The following is a 17705-nucleotide window of genomic DNA, read 5'->3' on the forward strand; positions in this document are numbered from 1 at the left end:
TTTTCTCCTTCTCACCTACTCAACTTTTACTTCCATCTTCAGCTATATTTATTTTCTTCATTTATTTATAGCTTACCTTTCTCCACAATAGGGACATGAGAAGACATGGTGGATCAGGCCAGTGGCTCATCCAGTTCAACACTTTGTGTCACACAGTGGCCAAAAATCCAGGTGCCATCAGGCGGTCCACCAGTGGGGCCGGGACACTAGAAGCCCTTTCACTGTCCCCCCCACCCCCACAAGCACCAAGAATACAGAGCATCACTGCCCCAGACAGAGAGTTCCAACAATATGCTGTGGCTAATAGCCATTGATGGACCTCTGCTCCATATGTTTATCCAATCCCCTCTTGAAGCTTGTCTATGCTTGCAGCTGCTGCCACCTCTTGTGGCAGTGTTTTGTTTTTTTAAAAAGTGACCCCTTTCCTTATTTTCCTTTTCATTTTTTACCTAAAGCAGCTTACATCATTTTCCTCTCCTTCATTTTGTGCTTGTGAGTGGGGGTAGATCGCAAGTGCAAAACTCTGGAAAAGAGCCCCTCAACCTGGCCTGGCCCTGCTCCCCTAAAGGAAAGAGGGAGAGGCAGTCTGCCAGCCCCACCCTCCCAGAAGGAAGAGCCAGCATGCCAAACCAGAGAGCTGGTGTTTTCCTTGCCTCATGCAGGCCTGACACTGACTCCCTCATCTTGATCAGTCACAAGAATTAAGGAGAATTTTTTGAGGAGAAGCTTGACAACCTGCACCATAGAGATGTTTGCCTGTAGAGTGATGTGTTCCAAGGAAAAATGTGAGGAGACAAGTATAGACAATCTTGAAAGCAACCCCTTGTATTACTCCTGAAGGCTGGAAGGGAATAGGACTTGTACCCTTCTAGTTGGATCTGGTGGGGAGTCCAGGTTTCTTGGAGTAGTATAACATAAGACCCCTTAAGATATCTTATAAACTCAGCATCCTTGGCCTTATTCTGTCAGCCGGCCACATTCCAGGAGACGATCTTAATATCCAGAATGGTGAAGGGTTTGGATAGCGAGAGTATGAAAGGGGTGGTGAGTCAGTCTTCTCTAGTTAGTTGTTCAAACACAGATCCATTACCCAAGCTGCTCTAGATGTTCTTAATTGACTTGTATTTGACCACACGATCTCACTATTGCTGCTCAGAAGGGGGTTCTCAGCCATTACTGGAGACGTATGAACTTCAGCTTGTGTTGATGCCTCTAGGTTCTCCTTGAGATCCAGTTTACCTTTTGTGGTGGAAATTAAATCAGCCTTCTCTTCAGGATTCACTTGTTGGGAGGGTGAGTGGTTTACTCCTGTTTTCCTTTGGTTTACCTCCATAGAAATGAGAGGAGTTAGAGGGGCTGATAAAGCTGAACCATTCTCAAGAGTGTTGGGCATCATGAGCAGATTAGATACTTGTTGCATGTGATCACTTTTTGTTTTCAAAAGTTTGTCCCTCAACACTTTGAGTTTAGTTGTGATTGCTAGTTGTTCCATTGATGGGAGGGTTGTGAAGAGTTAATTAGATCCTGTTCTATGGAGTTATCAAGAAGGAGATTCTCTGAAGCTGGGTTCAGGTAGAAAGGTGAATCAGGACCCTGAACCAAGTCACTCTGGTCTCCAGCTTTCGTCATTTCTGCCTTGAAATTGATGTCCTCTGTTAGAGAGCCCTCTTTTTGCCACTGGGGTAGCAGGGAGTTAATAAGAGAATTGACAAAGACCCTAGCTGGAAAAATCCCCTTGGTGTGAAGGAGGTCTTTCTGGGACTGTAGCAGACTGGGGATCCTGAACTGCTGAAAGTGAGCAAGATTCTTTGAGCCTGATTTGGGCTGGTAAGAGCTTACACCATAATTAAGTCAATTGATGGTAATTTCTCCTTAGATCAGTGCACTTCAATCACCCTGCACAAGGCCAGGCCAGCCAGGCCAAGCCGACGCTGCCACCTGCTTTGCCTTGCACAGGACTCCATTGCCTTGCCTTAAGTGGGCTTGCCTAGGACTTGAGAAAGCCAGGTTCAGCCCTTCTTTCACAAGGCTGGCCAAGCTCAGGTGGGGGGAGGCCATCGATCCACTTGGTAGCATCTTGGAACTTTTAATGGCCAGTTTGTCCCTACCTGTGAGGTAAGTAAGGCTGAGTGTATCTAACTGGAACAGTGAATTTCCATGGCAGAATGGGGATTTGAATTCTAAACCACAACAACACATTGGTTTCTGTAAGATGTAGGGTTGCCAAGTCTTACCTTGGCTTCGGCAGGGGGATAATCCTTGCATGCGTGGAGCAATGATGTCACCTGGAAGCGATGTCATCATGGTGGGCACATTGTGCTAGGAATGCTTTAAGATTCAGGTAAAAGAGATTACCTGAAGGCTAGAGTGTCCCTGGCATGATGTGCCCAGCGTGATGACATCACTTCCATGCTGGGCACGTTGCACAGTGACGGAGCCCTTGGGAGCGGGGATCCTGTGGTGGCCTGTTCTGTGCCAGTAGGTTGGGGGCCTCCAAACTGGTGGATCCACTGACTTCAGTTGGAACTTGAGTAGCCTTAGTAGGATGGGTACTACTGCCCAAGCTTGGGGTGAGTCATGCAGGTTACATGCTATCAGTCACCTGGTGGTTGCTCAAAGGCCAAAACAGTCCTGAAAAGGTTGATTTAGACACTGTTCTGTGTTTCTCTAAGGAACACATAGATGAATTGCTCAAAAACCTTTGAGGTTTAACATCTGCTCTTGCAAAACAAAACTTAATTAAAATGCATAAAAGGAGAAGAAATCTTTGATCCTTTCAGCACATATTAGGGACCTTCTTATCACTTACTGTGATTGTAATCTTATCAATTTGTGAGCCGTGTTTTGAATGCTTTGTCTTTTCTTGACTGGTAAGGTTGGTCTAAATTAACTTCTAATAATCTGCAACTTAAAATTTTTTTTATACCCCTGTTTTGTACATTGCCCAGCAAGGGACTTCACTTTGAAAGGTGCTATAGATAAGTCTGTAACTGGATTTCCCGCCATTGTGTGTGATTTGCACCTTTCTGGCCTTATGCTGCTCCCTTTTCTTCCCTTCCTACGGTGAGACTAATATTGGCAAGGGTAAACAGAGCCTTTTTAATATACTTTTATTAATTGGCTTAATGAATGCCACCAATTACTGTAGCTACTATATTTACTTAGAGATTGCTAAATTTCATTTAGTTGCATGTTATGGATTTGAGCTGTGTACATTGTTTGTATCTGAGTAAATTGCCTGAAATACAAAGTGGAATCTGTGCTACATTTTTTCCTCTCTATAATCTGCAATGTACCAAAGAAACAATTTGTCCTGAAAGTAACCAGTTCTAAGCATAAGGTATTGTTCCCAGCTTCCAAGTGTGAGCTTCAGTTTGGAAATACTTGCAAGGAAGAACCTGGGGTTGTAAAATAATAGCTTTCTTCTTTTTGGCACATTTTTCCCCCTTTTTCTTGCTGCTTGAATTGAATAAAACGTTTAACAGCACTTGTAATAATTTTCGTAATGTGTGGTGACTTTATATACATGTGCATTAGCAATGTTCCTGAGCTGGGTGAAAGGATACCTATGCTAGGTCCTGTTTGTGGTGCTGATTGGTACTATGTTGGAAGCAGCAAGAAGTCTGCCGCATCTGACGTTGCTCAGACTTGTGCCTCACTGTACCCTAAGGCATCACAGATTACTACATGTGTAGTCTCACTCTGAGTAGGAGGTTAACAGGGATAAGTGCTTTTTCCAAATATGTCTCTCCATCCTAGTATGTTAGTCCTGTAGTATGGAATAAAATTTTAGAAATCTTGCAAGCCACATTTCCCCTCTCTTGTTCTTTGCCCTAGGATAAAGCAGAAGCCATTCCTATTCCGGCCAGACCATGGCAACCCCTTAGTGTAGGGGTGTCAAACACGGGGGCCCGGGGGCCAAATCAGCCCCCCAGACAGCTCCTATCATACCTCCTAGCTCTTGTCTGCTTCCTTCTCCCACTCTCTTGCTTCCTTCTGCATCTCAGCTTGCTTTGCAAGGCTTGCTCAATCACACAGAAGCTACTGAGAAAAATCTAAATTTTCTCCATTGGTTGAGGCTCCTTCCCCTCCTGGTCTCCTGGGGAGGGAGGGAAAGAGACAGAGTTTCTTTTGCCCATTTCCTTGGATCCCCTGGGAAAAATACAAAGAAAGCACCTTTAAGACCAACAAGTGCTAATGTTTTAAGCATGTTTTAAATCTGTCCTTTAAAAAGTTTATATCTCTGGTCTCATTTATGGCAGATCTGGCCCTCATAACAAATGAGTTTGACACCCCTGCCTTAGTGCCTCTGTCTGTCAAGAGCAGGGCTGGATGAGTCCATCCATGAACAGTATGGAGGTCTTTCTTCAAGTGGTCCTCTCCTGCAGGGTTGACAGGCACTGACCCCTCCTGGAAGAGACTGGAAGGTTAGGCCATGATCACTGCCAAGTCTCTTAAATGGTCATAGGAACTGGAAAAAGTCATTGAATCTCTTGATTTGAATAGCATTGTAGACAAATTTGCTGGTAGATCCTACTTTAATGAGAAGGTAACAGGTATCCAGATGGGCAGGTATCCAGAAGCTCGGTACACAAGATTTCTAACATCTACTCACCACCCACTTCAGTGCTGATACCAGGAACAGAATTTTGGGAGGCACTGTAGGGTGCTGTGCAAAGGGAAAGTAGGAAAGTCCTGCTCCACAATGCATGCCACCACGCCTGCATTGCTGATAAGGATAGCACTCACTACGGTGTTCCCGCTATTATGCGTGCTAATTAGAGAAAGCTAGGAATTCTTTTGGCACTACTGGACCTGGGAAATTGTACAACACTTATAAGAATGGTCCCTGGAAGAAAGATCTGAGATCCGAAACGGCTTGCAAAGTGGACCGGTTCTCCGTTGGACCACCTACTTTTAACACTGGACTGAATGTTATTTAGTGGTTTTCAGCCACATAAGGACAACAGGAGCACTGAGTAACGTATGAGGTTTTAACTTGGTGATATGTACTGATATTATTCGTTTTGTATTTTGATACTTATTATTCACAAGTTAAAATTGCATTTTACATTGAGAGTTTTTTCTTTGTGTTCTGGCTTAGTCTCTCCTCCGTGGTCCTTTTTACATTATGATGTTCAATTGAGAGAGCCTGGAAAAGCTCTGCCTTTCCCCTTTCCTCCCCAGGGAGGAGCCTCAGCCAATGGAGAAAATAGAGGTTTTGCTCTGTAGCTCCTGTGTGATTGAGCAAGCCTTGCAAAGCTTTATGAAAGTGGTGTTGGAGAAAAAAAGTGTCTCTGGTCATGGTCTTGTGTTATTAGAACAAAATGTCACATATATTATCAGAAAAATTGCCCTGAAAGGATCTGCCGAATTGAAGTGCAGTGCTAAAATAGTCGCCTTGTCCTGAAGCACCCATGTAACTTACTGGCTCGGTTTTAGACAGATTCTAATGTTGGACTTTATTGTTTGCAGTGAATTGAATTCAAAACTTCAAGACACTTTGGAGCAAATTGAGGTGAGAGCTTATCATTTGCATTTTAAAGAAAGGGAATGCTTTAGTGCATCTTGACCTTTGAATTGCTTTAGGTATTCAAATAGCATTCTGCTTGGTTGTGGGGGGATGAATGTTTCAACATGAATTGTAGTGTGATATTGTATAATTATCGTTGTTCATTTTGACTGTGTTCACTTAAAAAAAATCTTTTTAGGAGCAGTTAGATGTTGCGCTTTCCAAAATCTGCAAGAACTTTGATATCAACCATTATACCAAGGTTCAGCAAGCTTACAGACTACTGGGAAAAACACAGGTTAGCATACTTAGTTTGAAATCATGTGTTACATAAGGGATTAGTCTTCATAATTATTTTGATGGCCAGAATGTGTGAATACACTTTCTATCAATACTGTTTAATCATGAGTCTATGAAACTGCTTTATACAGCATTTATACTGTATAACTGCTTTATACAGAGTCAGACCATTGATCTGTCTAGCTCAGCACTGTATTATCTGACTAGCAGTGGTTCTTCAGGGTCTCAGGTAGAGACCCTTATTTCTGACTGGTGAATTCAGTGATTCACAGTACAGATCTAAGCAGGGTTATAGTTTTCTAGGCCCAGTGACTTCTGTGGACTTAGAATGGCACTTTTAAGCCAGCAAATACAGGTCCTTTACTGCTGTGTCATAGTCCTTTTCTAATCCTACTAAATTCCAGATATAGAGCCTATGTCATTGGATCTCATGTTGTCCTGTATATCCACTACAGGAGGAAAACATACTTAGAACGTTTCAAAGAAACACAACTGACGTTATTCAGTCATTTCCTCAACATGACTAAATCATTCATTTCTCAACAGTTGCATATCCTTACCATACTATCTGTGCCTTTCATATGCACAAATCTGTCTTTTGAAAATAGCTGGCAGGGCTTTTTTTGTAGCTGGAACTTCTTTGCATATTAGGCTGCACCCCCCTGATGTAACCAATCCTCTGAGCCCTGTAAACTCTTGGAGGATTGGCTACATCAGGGAGGTGTAGCCTAATATGCAAAGGAGTTCCTGTTGAAAAAAAAGTCCTGGCTGACATTATTTTAGGCACTTTAGGGTGACTTGGACGTGATCTTTAAATGTTAAAGATGTTAGATCTGTAAAAGAAAGTGCTCAAGATTTCTTGTGCTGCAGTCAGACCTACTGAACAAGAAACTTCCTGCAGTTAGTCATCTCTGCCTCTTTTTACTTTAATGGTCTTTTGCTGGTGGTAGAAATAATTGTGGATTTACCAGCCCATGAGAGGATTGATTGTTCTCCACTGTCACACTGGAAACAATCCTTCATATTCTAGCCGTTCCTTTGCGTATAGCCAACCTGTTTTCCATCTGAATTATGAAAACTTCAATTTTTTTTGCTGCAAGGCTGCCGACTGTAACTTATGCAAAGCCCGCCCAGTGTACTTTCCAGAATGAGAAACACTCTGCCACTTGCACATCTAGTGTCCATTCATCTTCCTTTGTCAAAGGTGCTGCAACTGAAGCTGTAGATGGTATTGTTTAACCTGCAGGGCCTCTTGATGAAGTACATCGTAAGGCCCCCTGCCAAAGTAGCTTTGGCTGCCTGGTACCATGGGCAGTGGTAAAAAATTATCTCTAATCAAATGATGTTTGCCAGCGTGCTCATTAGTTTTGTCTGCTGAGAGCTGTTAACTCCTGTAGAGGAAAAAACAAACAAAGAGCTGCTCAGGAAGACAAAATTTTGACATTGATTCCTGGTGCTAGTGTCCACAAAGATTCCTCTGTTTGAATCTTACCAGTTTTTCTGCTTGCTCAAGAGAAAGATTGGGCATCCCTTCCTCATTGCAGCCCATCCAGCATGGCTTTTTAATCTGTGAGGGTTCTATGATAGCCTTTTTGAGACATAAATCACTGACTTCCCTCTTTCAGCAGGAGAAAAGTTGGTAGGAGCCAACCCATTCATTGCAACCTCTTTACGTTGTCTCATAGAAAGCTCTGAGAGCATTTAGTTGTACTGGGGAGAAAAAATGTGCTGTGCTTGGCTAGATTGTTATCCCAAATGTTATGCTGTTACCCAAAAGGGGTGCTGTCACCTGGTTTGGTTGGGAGGGGATTAGCAAGGAGATGGAGCGTTTGCAAGAGCAGGGTAATCCAGCAGGAGCCTTCTACCAGCACATTTTTTCCCTTTGAGATAACTCTCAAATAATCAGGTGGGCACTGGTGTTGTCCTCTCACTTCCGTGGTGAGGGAAATACTGGCAAAAGTGACGGGGAGCAGTAGTGCACCTGCGCTGCAAAGCGCACTGTGAGGCTGCCTGTCGGTCTGCCGTTGCAGCAGACACAGAGGCGGAGCTACAGCAGCCTCACAGCACGCGCTCTGAGGCAAAGGCACGCTGCTGCTCCCTGTCGCTTTTGCTGAGTGCAGGGCAGGGGAGCCCTGAATAGGGCATGCTTCCCATGGAGCTACTGCTGTATGTACTGTAATCCTCTAGATGTGCAGTACAATCAATGCACAGGAAGCAGGAAACTGGCTTTTTAACAGTTCATTTTGCTTCCCCTTTCCTTTCATCAGACAGCGATGGACCAACTACATATGCACTTTACTCAGGCCATTCACAACACAGTATTCCAAGTTGTTCTGGGGTATGTAGAGCTGTGTGCTGGAAACACAGACACGAAATTCCAGAAGCTTCAGTACAAGGACCTATGTATGGTACGTAGTAATGGGTGGTGGCTGAAATGTTTTGTGAATGTTGTTGAATGTGTCTACACCATGCTAAAAGGAATTGTAAACCCCCTTTCCCCCCCTGAATACCTACTGTGTGAGTGTAATATTATACATGGGTATAATACTGAAGAAAGGGATTTGAAAATGACTCCAGATTAACACAAACATTTAAAACTTTTATTCTCCATACTTTTAAAATCTATTATTGCACTAAATATGCAACATTATTGCATATGCGCATCCGCCTGCCAACTTAAAACAAAGATGTGTGATCTGCTTGTTTATTTATTGTGATTTGTATCCTACCCTAATGTGCAAATGGGGTCAGGGTGGTTCATATTACATCATCAAAGAAAGCTTAAAGCATCAATAACCAACATTATATAAATAAAATTCAAATTGAAATAGATAAACTAAGTTCCTAACCAGTGGTTTGACAATTGATGTCATTCCGTGTACACTAGCTACATGCTAGAAGTGCGATGGATCAGGATGGATTATGTTGTGTGTCAATAATATGAAAGTGCCTTGAGCAGTCGAAACATGGAAGGCCAAGGATGTTCAATGTCCACTGCCTCAACCAAAGGCCTGGTGGAACACCTCCATCTGACAGGCCCTGCAGAATTGCAGTGTCACGGTTGGGGATAAATTGTATATGAATCCAGTTTTAACAGCCTTTCTCTTCTTCCTGTTCAAAGAAGCTTGTCAAAGGGTGAATATACCACAATCAATATATTACTTTAAATATTTATATATATTTTAAACCATCAGTATTTAAATATTTGTGTAGATCCAAGCAGGCAGCCATGTTGGTCTGAAGCAGTTGAACAAAGCAGGAGTCAAGTTGTATATTTAAGACCAACCAAGTTTTATTTAGAACGTAAGCATTTGCGTGCTCTTAAGCACACTTCATCACACGAGGAATCCAGCACAGTGTGCTTAAGAGCACGCGAAAGCTTACGTTCTAAATAAAAATTGGTTGGTCTTAAATGTACAACTTGACTCCTGCTTTGTTTAAATATTTGTGTGTTGTGAATTCATTGCTAGGCCTGATTTCTAAATGCCAGTTCATGCTGAATTTTAGGTCATTGTCGCCTTTATAGCCCTTGTTAATTGTGCTCCTCAGTACCCTAGCAGGTACACTAGCAAAGCTGCAACTATTCATGAATGTTTGTAGAATTTTCTGTTACTCAAGAACAGCAAAATTAACTAATTACTACTGAATTTGTTATACTTTGCAATCTGTGTAGAATTACTATTAAGAAAACGGAAGTGTGTGCATGCATATCTTTGTACCTGGTGTATTGAACGAGACTGATAAGGAAAGGTGTCCCAGTCTCATGTGCTCCTCTCTGCCTATTGTGTGCGTATCGCTTGTGCTTTTTGAATTTTGCTGAAGTATTGAGTGTCTGTTTTGCTCCTTAGGTGTTCTTCTGTGTGTCTGTGTTTCCTTTTTAATTTTGCATTTTGTGAATTAGAAAGCAAAGGAAAATGTGAGAGTTCTTTTTCTCATGTGTTTCGCAGCACATTACATCAGACAGCTACATTCCTTGCCTTGCTGACCTCTGCAAAGCTTTGTGGGAGGTAATGCTCAGTTACTATCGCACCATGGAGTGGCACGAGAAATGTGATTGTGCTGAATCTGCTTCACCTTCTGGTAGGCAATGGCTATTGCTAGTTGAAACTAACACTGAAATGAAATACGTACTTCAAGTTTCCCCTTCAGTAGAAGAATGGCAGGCCCAGTGTATTTGATCTATATGAGCAGCAGAATGACTTGCAGAAGGAAACTCTGTAAAAATGCTCATTTGGTTTGACTGAAGTCTTTTTGTGTCAATGTATAGTTTTTCTACTATTCCTCTGGTGGTAAAAACAACGTTTCGTTTTTTTGGTTAGAGGATGAAAATTGGGTGATTTACAGTGAAGACCGAAGCAGAGTTTACTCCCTTCTCAATCCATTAAAGTCAATGGGCTTGGAAGGATTATCTGTTTGTCTCTGACAGTTACTTTGGCAGCCTCTTTTTTTCTCCAGAGGTCCATGAGATTTAGCAGCAGTAGATCAATGAAGCATTAAAACAATCTATTGAATTTGTGGGCACTTCTAGAATGTTAAGAACAGAGAACGGGCACCTTCACAAAATGGCTGCCATGGAAGGCCAAGGCCAATCAGATAATAGCTGCTATTGGATACTGGGTCCATTCACAAAATATTGGAAAGGTGCAAGGCAAGCATCTTCCTGCTGTGAAGTTAATGATTAATTGGTCTTGCTCAACTGCTAGCCAGTATGAACCATGAGGACAGGTGGGGTAGAAATGTTTTAATAAATAAAATAAATACTCCTAGTTTTGTCAAAGTTAGACTTATGAGAACATTCTGTTACTCTGAAGGCAAGAAAGGGAGTCATAGTGAATGACATTTGAAAAACTGGACTTCTGCCTGAAACCATGCAAGCACAGAGTAAATGAGGGGAGCATAGCAAATACATTACTTGGGCTTGTGTAATAAAAACAAATTGCTACTTTTTTTTCTGGCAGCTTGAATGAAAAAGACTTAAATTTCTTTTCCAGATGGAAGCAATACGATGGGTGGTGAAGAGACCAATTTTGACCGCAGCTATGTGAAAAAGAAATTGGAACATGGACTTTCACGAATATGGCAGGTCTGTATTTGGAATTGGCAAAATGCTCCCCCTCATAGTTATTGTAAAAATATTCTGTGCTAAAAATCCAAGTAGGAATACATTATTCAAGTCTGTTTGTAGTATACAACTAAACTGGGTTTATTTTTGCAGTATAGTTTAATTTTCTATAAACAGACTTTTAAAGAATATTCAAAATTCATTCAGATTATACACAATCTTAAAATAGCATAAAGTATATAAACTAAGATCTTGCAGTGACCTTTACTTCCTAGGCAATGTTTTGCCTACAGCCCTTTTAAGACAGATTTGCAATACTTTCACATTTCTTTAGAAGGTGTTGCCAGTTTGTCTTACGGAAGCATTAGAGTGTTCTCTAGGAATTAAAAGGTCAAGCCAACACTTTGCTGTATTTGTAGGCAGCATACTGTTTTAACTCTTAAAAAATCGTTTCCCAAAGTGATGAATTTAGTCAGTCTTATTTGAGGTTCTGTAACATACTAACCTGAAACTAAGGTGGGATAGAACTCTCAAAGCCAAAATTCAGTGTAGCTAGAGTGTCAGACTAGGATCAGACAGAAGTTCAAATCCACACTCAGATATAATATGCATTGAGTGACACTAGTTCAATAGCTAAAATGATTAAACTGAGGCTGCCATAGTTTGGTCACATTATGAGAAGACAAGAATCACTGGAAAAAACAATAATGGCCGCGGTCACACTCACCATTAAATCCATCCCTTACCCGTCGCTATTATACCCCGCAGCTTTTTTACAACGAATTTCCTGATCAGACATCTTTCCATCCTTCAGTTCTAAGCAGTGTTGGTCCCGTCGCTGGTTGATCAGAGGTCTCAACTGGACCTCATTTTTAGAGATGGCATTCCACACTCGCGCAAGCGCAGTACATGGGATATTGTGCTTGGCTTTTTTTTTTTTAAAGGTGCCAGAAAAGGTGGGTGATCTGCCCCCCCCCCCCCCCCATTTAAACACCCAGAAAGGAAGGGAAAGCCCAGGAGTTCTCTTTGCTGTTTCTCCGCCTGGCGGGGAGACAGCAAAGGTGGGGGATCTTCCTCCCCCCCATTTAAACACCCTGATGTGTTGTTTAAATGGGGGGGGGGGAGCACGGCAACTCTCTTTGCTGTCTCTCCGCCTGGCGGGGAGACAGCAAAGGTGGGTGATCTTCCTCCCCCCTCCATTTAAACACCCCGATGTGGTGTTTAAATGGGGGGGGGAGCAAGGAAACTCTCTTCGCTGTCCCTCCGCCTGGCAGGAAGATGGCAAAGGTGGGTCATCTTCCTCCCCTGGCAGGGAGACAGCAAACGTGGGCGATCTTCCTCCCCTCCCATTTAAGAAAGGTCCCCTGTGCAAGCACCAGTCGTTTTCGACTCTGGGGTGACGCTGCTTTCACAAAGTTTTCATGGAAGGCCTTTTACGGGGTGGTTTGCCGTTGCCTTCCCCAGTTACCTATACTTTCCTCCCCAGCAAGCTGGGTGCATATTTTACCGACCTCGGAAGGTTGGAAGGCTGAGTCAACAATTTCTGGCGCAATGATATCATTTGGAGTGGGCTCTCTCAGGGAAGTGAAAGTGCGCTTGCGATGAGTTGGCTACAATGGAGTGCTCAAACATAGAAAGTATACGTGGGAGTCGTCGGAAGCATTCTTATTCCGGATTTAATGTACTAACAAAAAAGTCCGCGTCTCAGTCGTGGCAGTTTGGGACACGAACGAGCCTACGACCATTGCCAGATGCTGATGTTTGGACAACCGCATAAAATCCGATATGCATCTGGCTTTCATCCATGCCCATCTTGTCAATTTATGTGCGTCTGACCTCGGCCCATGCTAGGAAAAGTTGAAGGCACCAGGAAATGTGGAAGACGCAACGTGAGATGGATTGACTCAATCAAGGAAGCTGTGGCCCTCAGTTTGCAAGATCTGAGCCAGGCTGTTAATGATAGAATGTTTGGAAGGTCATTAATTCCTAGGGTTACCATAAGTCGGAAGCAACTTAATGGCACTTAACACAACACACACACACACAGAGCTCCAGTCAGTCTCTTTCAGTCCAGCCTATCTCATTGAGTTGTTATAAAAGTGGGCAGGGCAGTGTGATGGATGTCCTCTGGATAGTTGATGGGAGAGAGAAGAGCAAGTGTCCAACTGTAATTATTGAGGCAGAAAAGTGTGTGGACTTCTCCAACAATGCTGAATTATGTCTCCAGGGGGAAAGTGCATACTGATGCTGCATGCATCTGTTGATCTTCCTCAGAAAATCTTCTCCCTGCTTGCACTCACCCCTCCTGCCCCCTGTAACAATGATTCCTCCAGCAGGAGCAAGTGTGAGAGACATCTGCTTCTCCTGAGGGAAAGCTTACAGATTGTCCTGTGAATTTTAATCCAATGCTTTATTCAGCTTGCTACGACACCCCATCCACTTCCCTCCCTCAGAGGCAGGATTTCCCCTCTGTTTTTCTTTCCCTTTTGTGATTCAGCTGCCCTAGTTGTCTGTTTCCTGAAGAATTCTGACTGTCCCACCCTGTCACAGTATAATATTTCAGCTGTTTGTTCAGCCGAGGAACCTGAAGGAAGGATTGGGAACCCACTTTAACTTATATAGCCTAAGTGATGTTCAAAAAGTTATTATATTCCAAATTAACAAGATATTTTATTCAACATAGAGGGGAAAAGTCAGCTGAAATAAGGGGTAAAATTTTGTGGGAACTCAATATAGATAACTCTGAGCTAAAACCAGTACATGCATAAACTTTAGTTCTTATGTTTCAGGCTGATGAGAGTTTCTTAAACTATTGTTCCAATGTTTTCCAAACACTTTCTTTGAGTATTCTCTGACTCTTTGGGTTTCCAGAAGGCCGCTACACTCTTTATAGTACCCAAACCCATTCTTTTGAAACATCTTGAGTTTTTTACTGCTTGGAGTTTTTGGTTTGAGTTTTTAACTGACTTTGAAGGTTTCTTTGGACAATTTCTAACCAGACCAGACCATGGATCTCTGCACTCTTCAGTGCTAACTCTGTGTTTGACTGGGTAGAAAATATTCTCTCTCTAGAAGATCTATGCCTTTCCTTGGTCCAAATGGGAGTCTTTGTCTACTTCCCACTCATCCTTGCCCCCAGTTATTCCTCTGTGTTGCACTGCTCTCAATCAGGGCTGAATACCGAATGAATTCTCCTCCTCAACATTCAGTGCTAAAGTCTCTCTCGGCACATCTGATTCTAACCAATCAGATTGCTTGGAGCAGCTTGTCACTGAAGACTGTTTCTGTGAAGAAGTAACCCTTTGCAGTCCTTCAGCTGTTTGTACAGCACTTCTAAGTTTTTAAAAAGTACAATCTGTCACAGCAACATATACGTGAAATAGATATTTCTCTCTGTGAAACAGTATTGTCTTCAAAACAGTTTGCAATCCCTCTGCTGCCATACCATTTCAAACTGTCCCTCATGTCTCAAGTGGGAGCAAATGGGTGTTATTCTTGGCCACAGCCACATGTGGCATCCTGAGCTTTTCTTCCTAAGAGAAAAAGAGCTTAGGAAATGTGGCAAGATGGTAAAAGAGAAAGGGAGAAGGGCTGAAGTTTGAGTTTAGAAGTTCAGAAATTCACTGAAGTTGCTAGATGAAGTAGGGGAAAAGGAGCCTGATTGTTCTTAGCTTAGAGTAAGGAAGAGGCTTGGCTACCCTTGTCTTCCCTTCCTACTCCTTGTTGTTCTTCTATTTACTGCAACCAACTTGAATAGCATCTGGACAGCGTTCATAGTGAGGCTTTGCCAGCAGCCTGGCAATTCCAGTAAATTTGGAATGGCATCCAGGGATTCTTCTTGGAGGTGAGGAAGGAGGCAAGCAGCAGACTAACTGGGATTTATGAACAAACTGTAATGCACTGGTAGTGGGAAATGCCGTAAAGGTGCAGCTGACATGACTATTTCATAGGGTTTTCAAGGCAAGAGACATTCAGAGGTGACTTGCCACTGCCTGCTTCTGCATAGCAACCTGGAGTTCTTGGTGGTCTACCATCCAAGTAGTAAGCTGGGCCAACCCTACTTCTGAGATATGATGAGATCGAGCTAGCCTGGGCCATCAGGCCTTATACACTAAGGGCAGATTAACCAAGATTGGTGCAAAAAAAAAAAGAAGGGTTTTAAAGGTTGGTTGTAATGTCCAAATACAGCTGCAGGCTCTCTTATTGGAATAGGCCGCAGTTTCTTCGTAACTTTAAAAATGATTTTGAATAACTACCTTTAAACCTTCTGTCTCTTTTGTAATAAAGTATGTTGGCCATTGATGCACTGGATTCTAAGGATAAGCACGGAACTCTCTTAAAAGGCTTCAGTTGTTCATGCCCAATGGTAATATAAGCATGGGTGGTCAATACAAAAGCATTCGCTAAATAGTCTGGAGTTGGTCAACACGTTTTTGTATTTTTATAGGATGTTCAGCTGAAAGTGAAGACCTACTTGCTGGGGACTGACATGTCTAACTTCAAATATGATGATTTCATCTTCGTGCTGGATATTATCAGCAGGTATTGAGGAAGAGGCATCCATCTGATGAAGTCATGCAGTACACTAGCAGTATTTTCTAAGAATTTAGCTAGGTGATAAATAGCTGTATGGGAAGAGTAGTTCAGTTATCCCTACTCTATTTAACACACAGTGTCTGAGTTATACTGGTGATAAAGTGGACTGTTTTGTTTTTTTCTTCTTCTCCAGTACCAAATTGGTTCTTAGAGTTCAGTTGGTCTGGTTTATGAGAGACAAACCGATTAGGAGGATTTAATTTGATAAAACTAGACCAACCTATGACTAGATACTCTCACTGACCTGGTTCATAGATCAGGTTGCCCATGTCATGTGTTAGGAGGAGAATGCAATTGCTTTCAGATGTATCACGGCCACTTCAGGCCACATCTATACCACCAATTAAAACTTAACCTTTCATGGCTTTCCTTTAGGATCTTTTGGGAATTGTCACTTGCTAAGAAAACTGTGAAACATCCTTCAGATAAGAAGCACCCAGAGTTGCATGAATGGGGTGTTAGAATCAAGGCGATTTATGAGATTTAAATATAGAAGTGTTTGTAACCTCTGTTAACCATCAGAGTGACTTGTTGGCAGGACCACACTATTGAGGCTCTACACCAGTGGTTGATTTGGCATGCCTTGTAGTTCAGTGTGCCTTGTTGATATGGCCTGTAAATTATATGTAATGTTCATGGGCAAAAGAGAGAGAGAGAGAGAGCGCAGACATTTTCTTTTTCCTTGATTTCCAAATGCAGGTATTCATTGTGACTTGCCTTGTTGCTTCAGTTTCGTCCCTGAGGTGAAAATGACAATGAATAAGCAGACTCATTATTAAATTGCAGAATCTGTATAGACTCCAGAGTACTACATATTTTAATTGCTTGGCTAGAAATCTCCTTGCATTGTGGTTCTTTGTTGATATGAACAGATGGCACATAATAGGGAAGAGAGAGAGAAAGAGACTTTATGTACAGGTTTATATTCCATGGGATTAGGAAGGTAATAAATGCAGGGAAGATGGGGAATTGCCCCTGAATTAGTAAATGTTCTTGTAACAGTTCTTGACTTCTCTGTGTTGAAATAAGCGTATAACTAAGAATGATTTCCTATAGGCTGATGCAAGTCGGAGAAGAATTCTGTGGCAGCAAGTCAGAAGTTTTGCAAGAATCAGTTAGAAAACAAAGTGTTAATTATTTCAAGAACTATCACAGGTAAGACTTGCCAGGCTGGTGATCAGTTGCATGGGTTATATTCACTTTTGAAATCATGATTATAACCTTTTTATTTTAAAAATGAAATTTGTGTTTTCATAAATCTTACTTTTTAAAAAATGCATAGTTGTTGTTGGAGTATTTTTTGTTGTCATAAAGTAATATTTCTCATTCTTCATAGTACCTGAATCCCACTTGCCTTTCTGTTGCATTTTATCCTGTCTTTCCTTCAAAGTGGCAATGACTCTCTTCCATTTTCCCCTCATAACATGTGAGGTAGATGAAGCTGGGAGAAACTGGCCCAGCTTCACGGGGATTTAGACTTGGATATCTCAGGTCTAACTCTGACACTTTAATCGTTACTCCAAGTGGCTCTCAGACCATTACACATTATGAATATATCAAACTAGGAATAAGATGAAGAAAAGTACAATGGGCTCTGGAAAGAGACTCTGAGCAAGTGCTCCCCCCCTTGCTGTCTACCCACCCACCCAAGTAGAAGGCATTCATTCCCCTCACCCCACCCTTGGCACAGGCACACTTGCCACGGATTGTCTTGTCACACAGACTTGGCCTAACCTGCCTCAGAGATGTTATGATAAAATGGAGAACAATGTAAGCTGCATTGGGTCCCATTGTGGAGAAATTTGGGACAACATAAATGAGGGAAAACACAATTAAGTAAAACAACATATCTTGGGTTCAGTTCTGTCTTGAAATATTAATCCACTGGTGTTACAGTTAAAATCCTCAGAGGCAGCTAGATAGGAGAGAGGTCAATTAACTTTAACCAAAGAGGATACTTGGTTTGCCATAGGCTTTGTTTCCCTCTTATTCATTGCTGCTGACAGGATCAAGCTGACCGTATGCATAATGAGCCTGGAAATCTTAAGGGTGTTTTAGATCATGTTTGGGAGGTTTTACTTGGAGATGGATGCAGGAGGCCGACAGCAGACTAATACTGTTTACCATAAAGCTCTGGCTGTCTGGTAGTCTAACTGGGGCTGTGCTACTGGACTCCTCCTGTGTTCTGGGGCTGTACAAAAAGCTGTGATTTAAGCCAATTCATTGTGCTGTCTG

At 42.2% G+C, this 17705-nt stretch overlaps 1 protein-coding gene across 2 annotated transcripts in view; it reads left to right on the forward strand.

The window, feature by feature from the left end:
- The window catches only part of VPS50 (VPS50 subunit of EARP/GARPII complex), a 98613-nt gene that overhangs the window by 30689 nt on the left and 50219 nt on the right, over positions 1–17705 (forward strand). For both annotated transcript variants that reach the window (XM_060248504.1, XM_060248506.1), the window contains 7 exons: positions 5476–5518; positions 5712–5810; positions 8080–8220; positions 9760–9892; positions 10804–10895; positions 15322–15416; positions 16527–16625. In XM_060248504.1, coding sequence (XP_060104487.1) covers positions 5476–5518; positions 5712–5810; positions 8080–8220; positions 9760–9892; positions 10804–10895; positions 15322–15416; positions 16527–16625 — 702 coding nt within the window. The remainder of the gene's footprint in view (positions 1–5475; positions 5519–5711; positions 5811–8079; positions 8221–9759; positions 9893–10803; positions 10896–15321; positions 15417–16526; positions 16626–17705) is intronic.

This window comes from Heteronotia binoei, chromosome 10 (genome assembly GCF_032191835.1).
Source record: "Heteronotia binoei isolate CCM8104 ecotype False Entrance Well chromosome 10, APGP_CSIRO_Hbin_v1, whole genome shotgun sequence".
Lineage (NCBI taxonomy): Eukaryota > Metazoa > Chordata > Lepidosauria > Squamata > Gekkonidae > Heteronotia > Heteronotia binoei.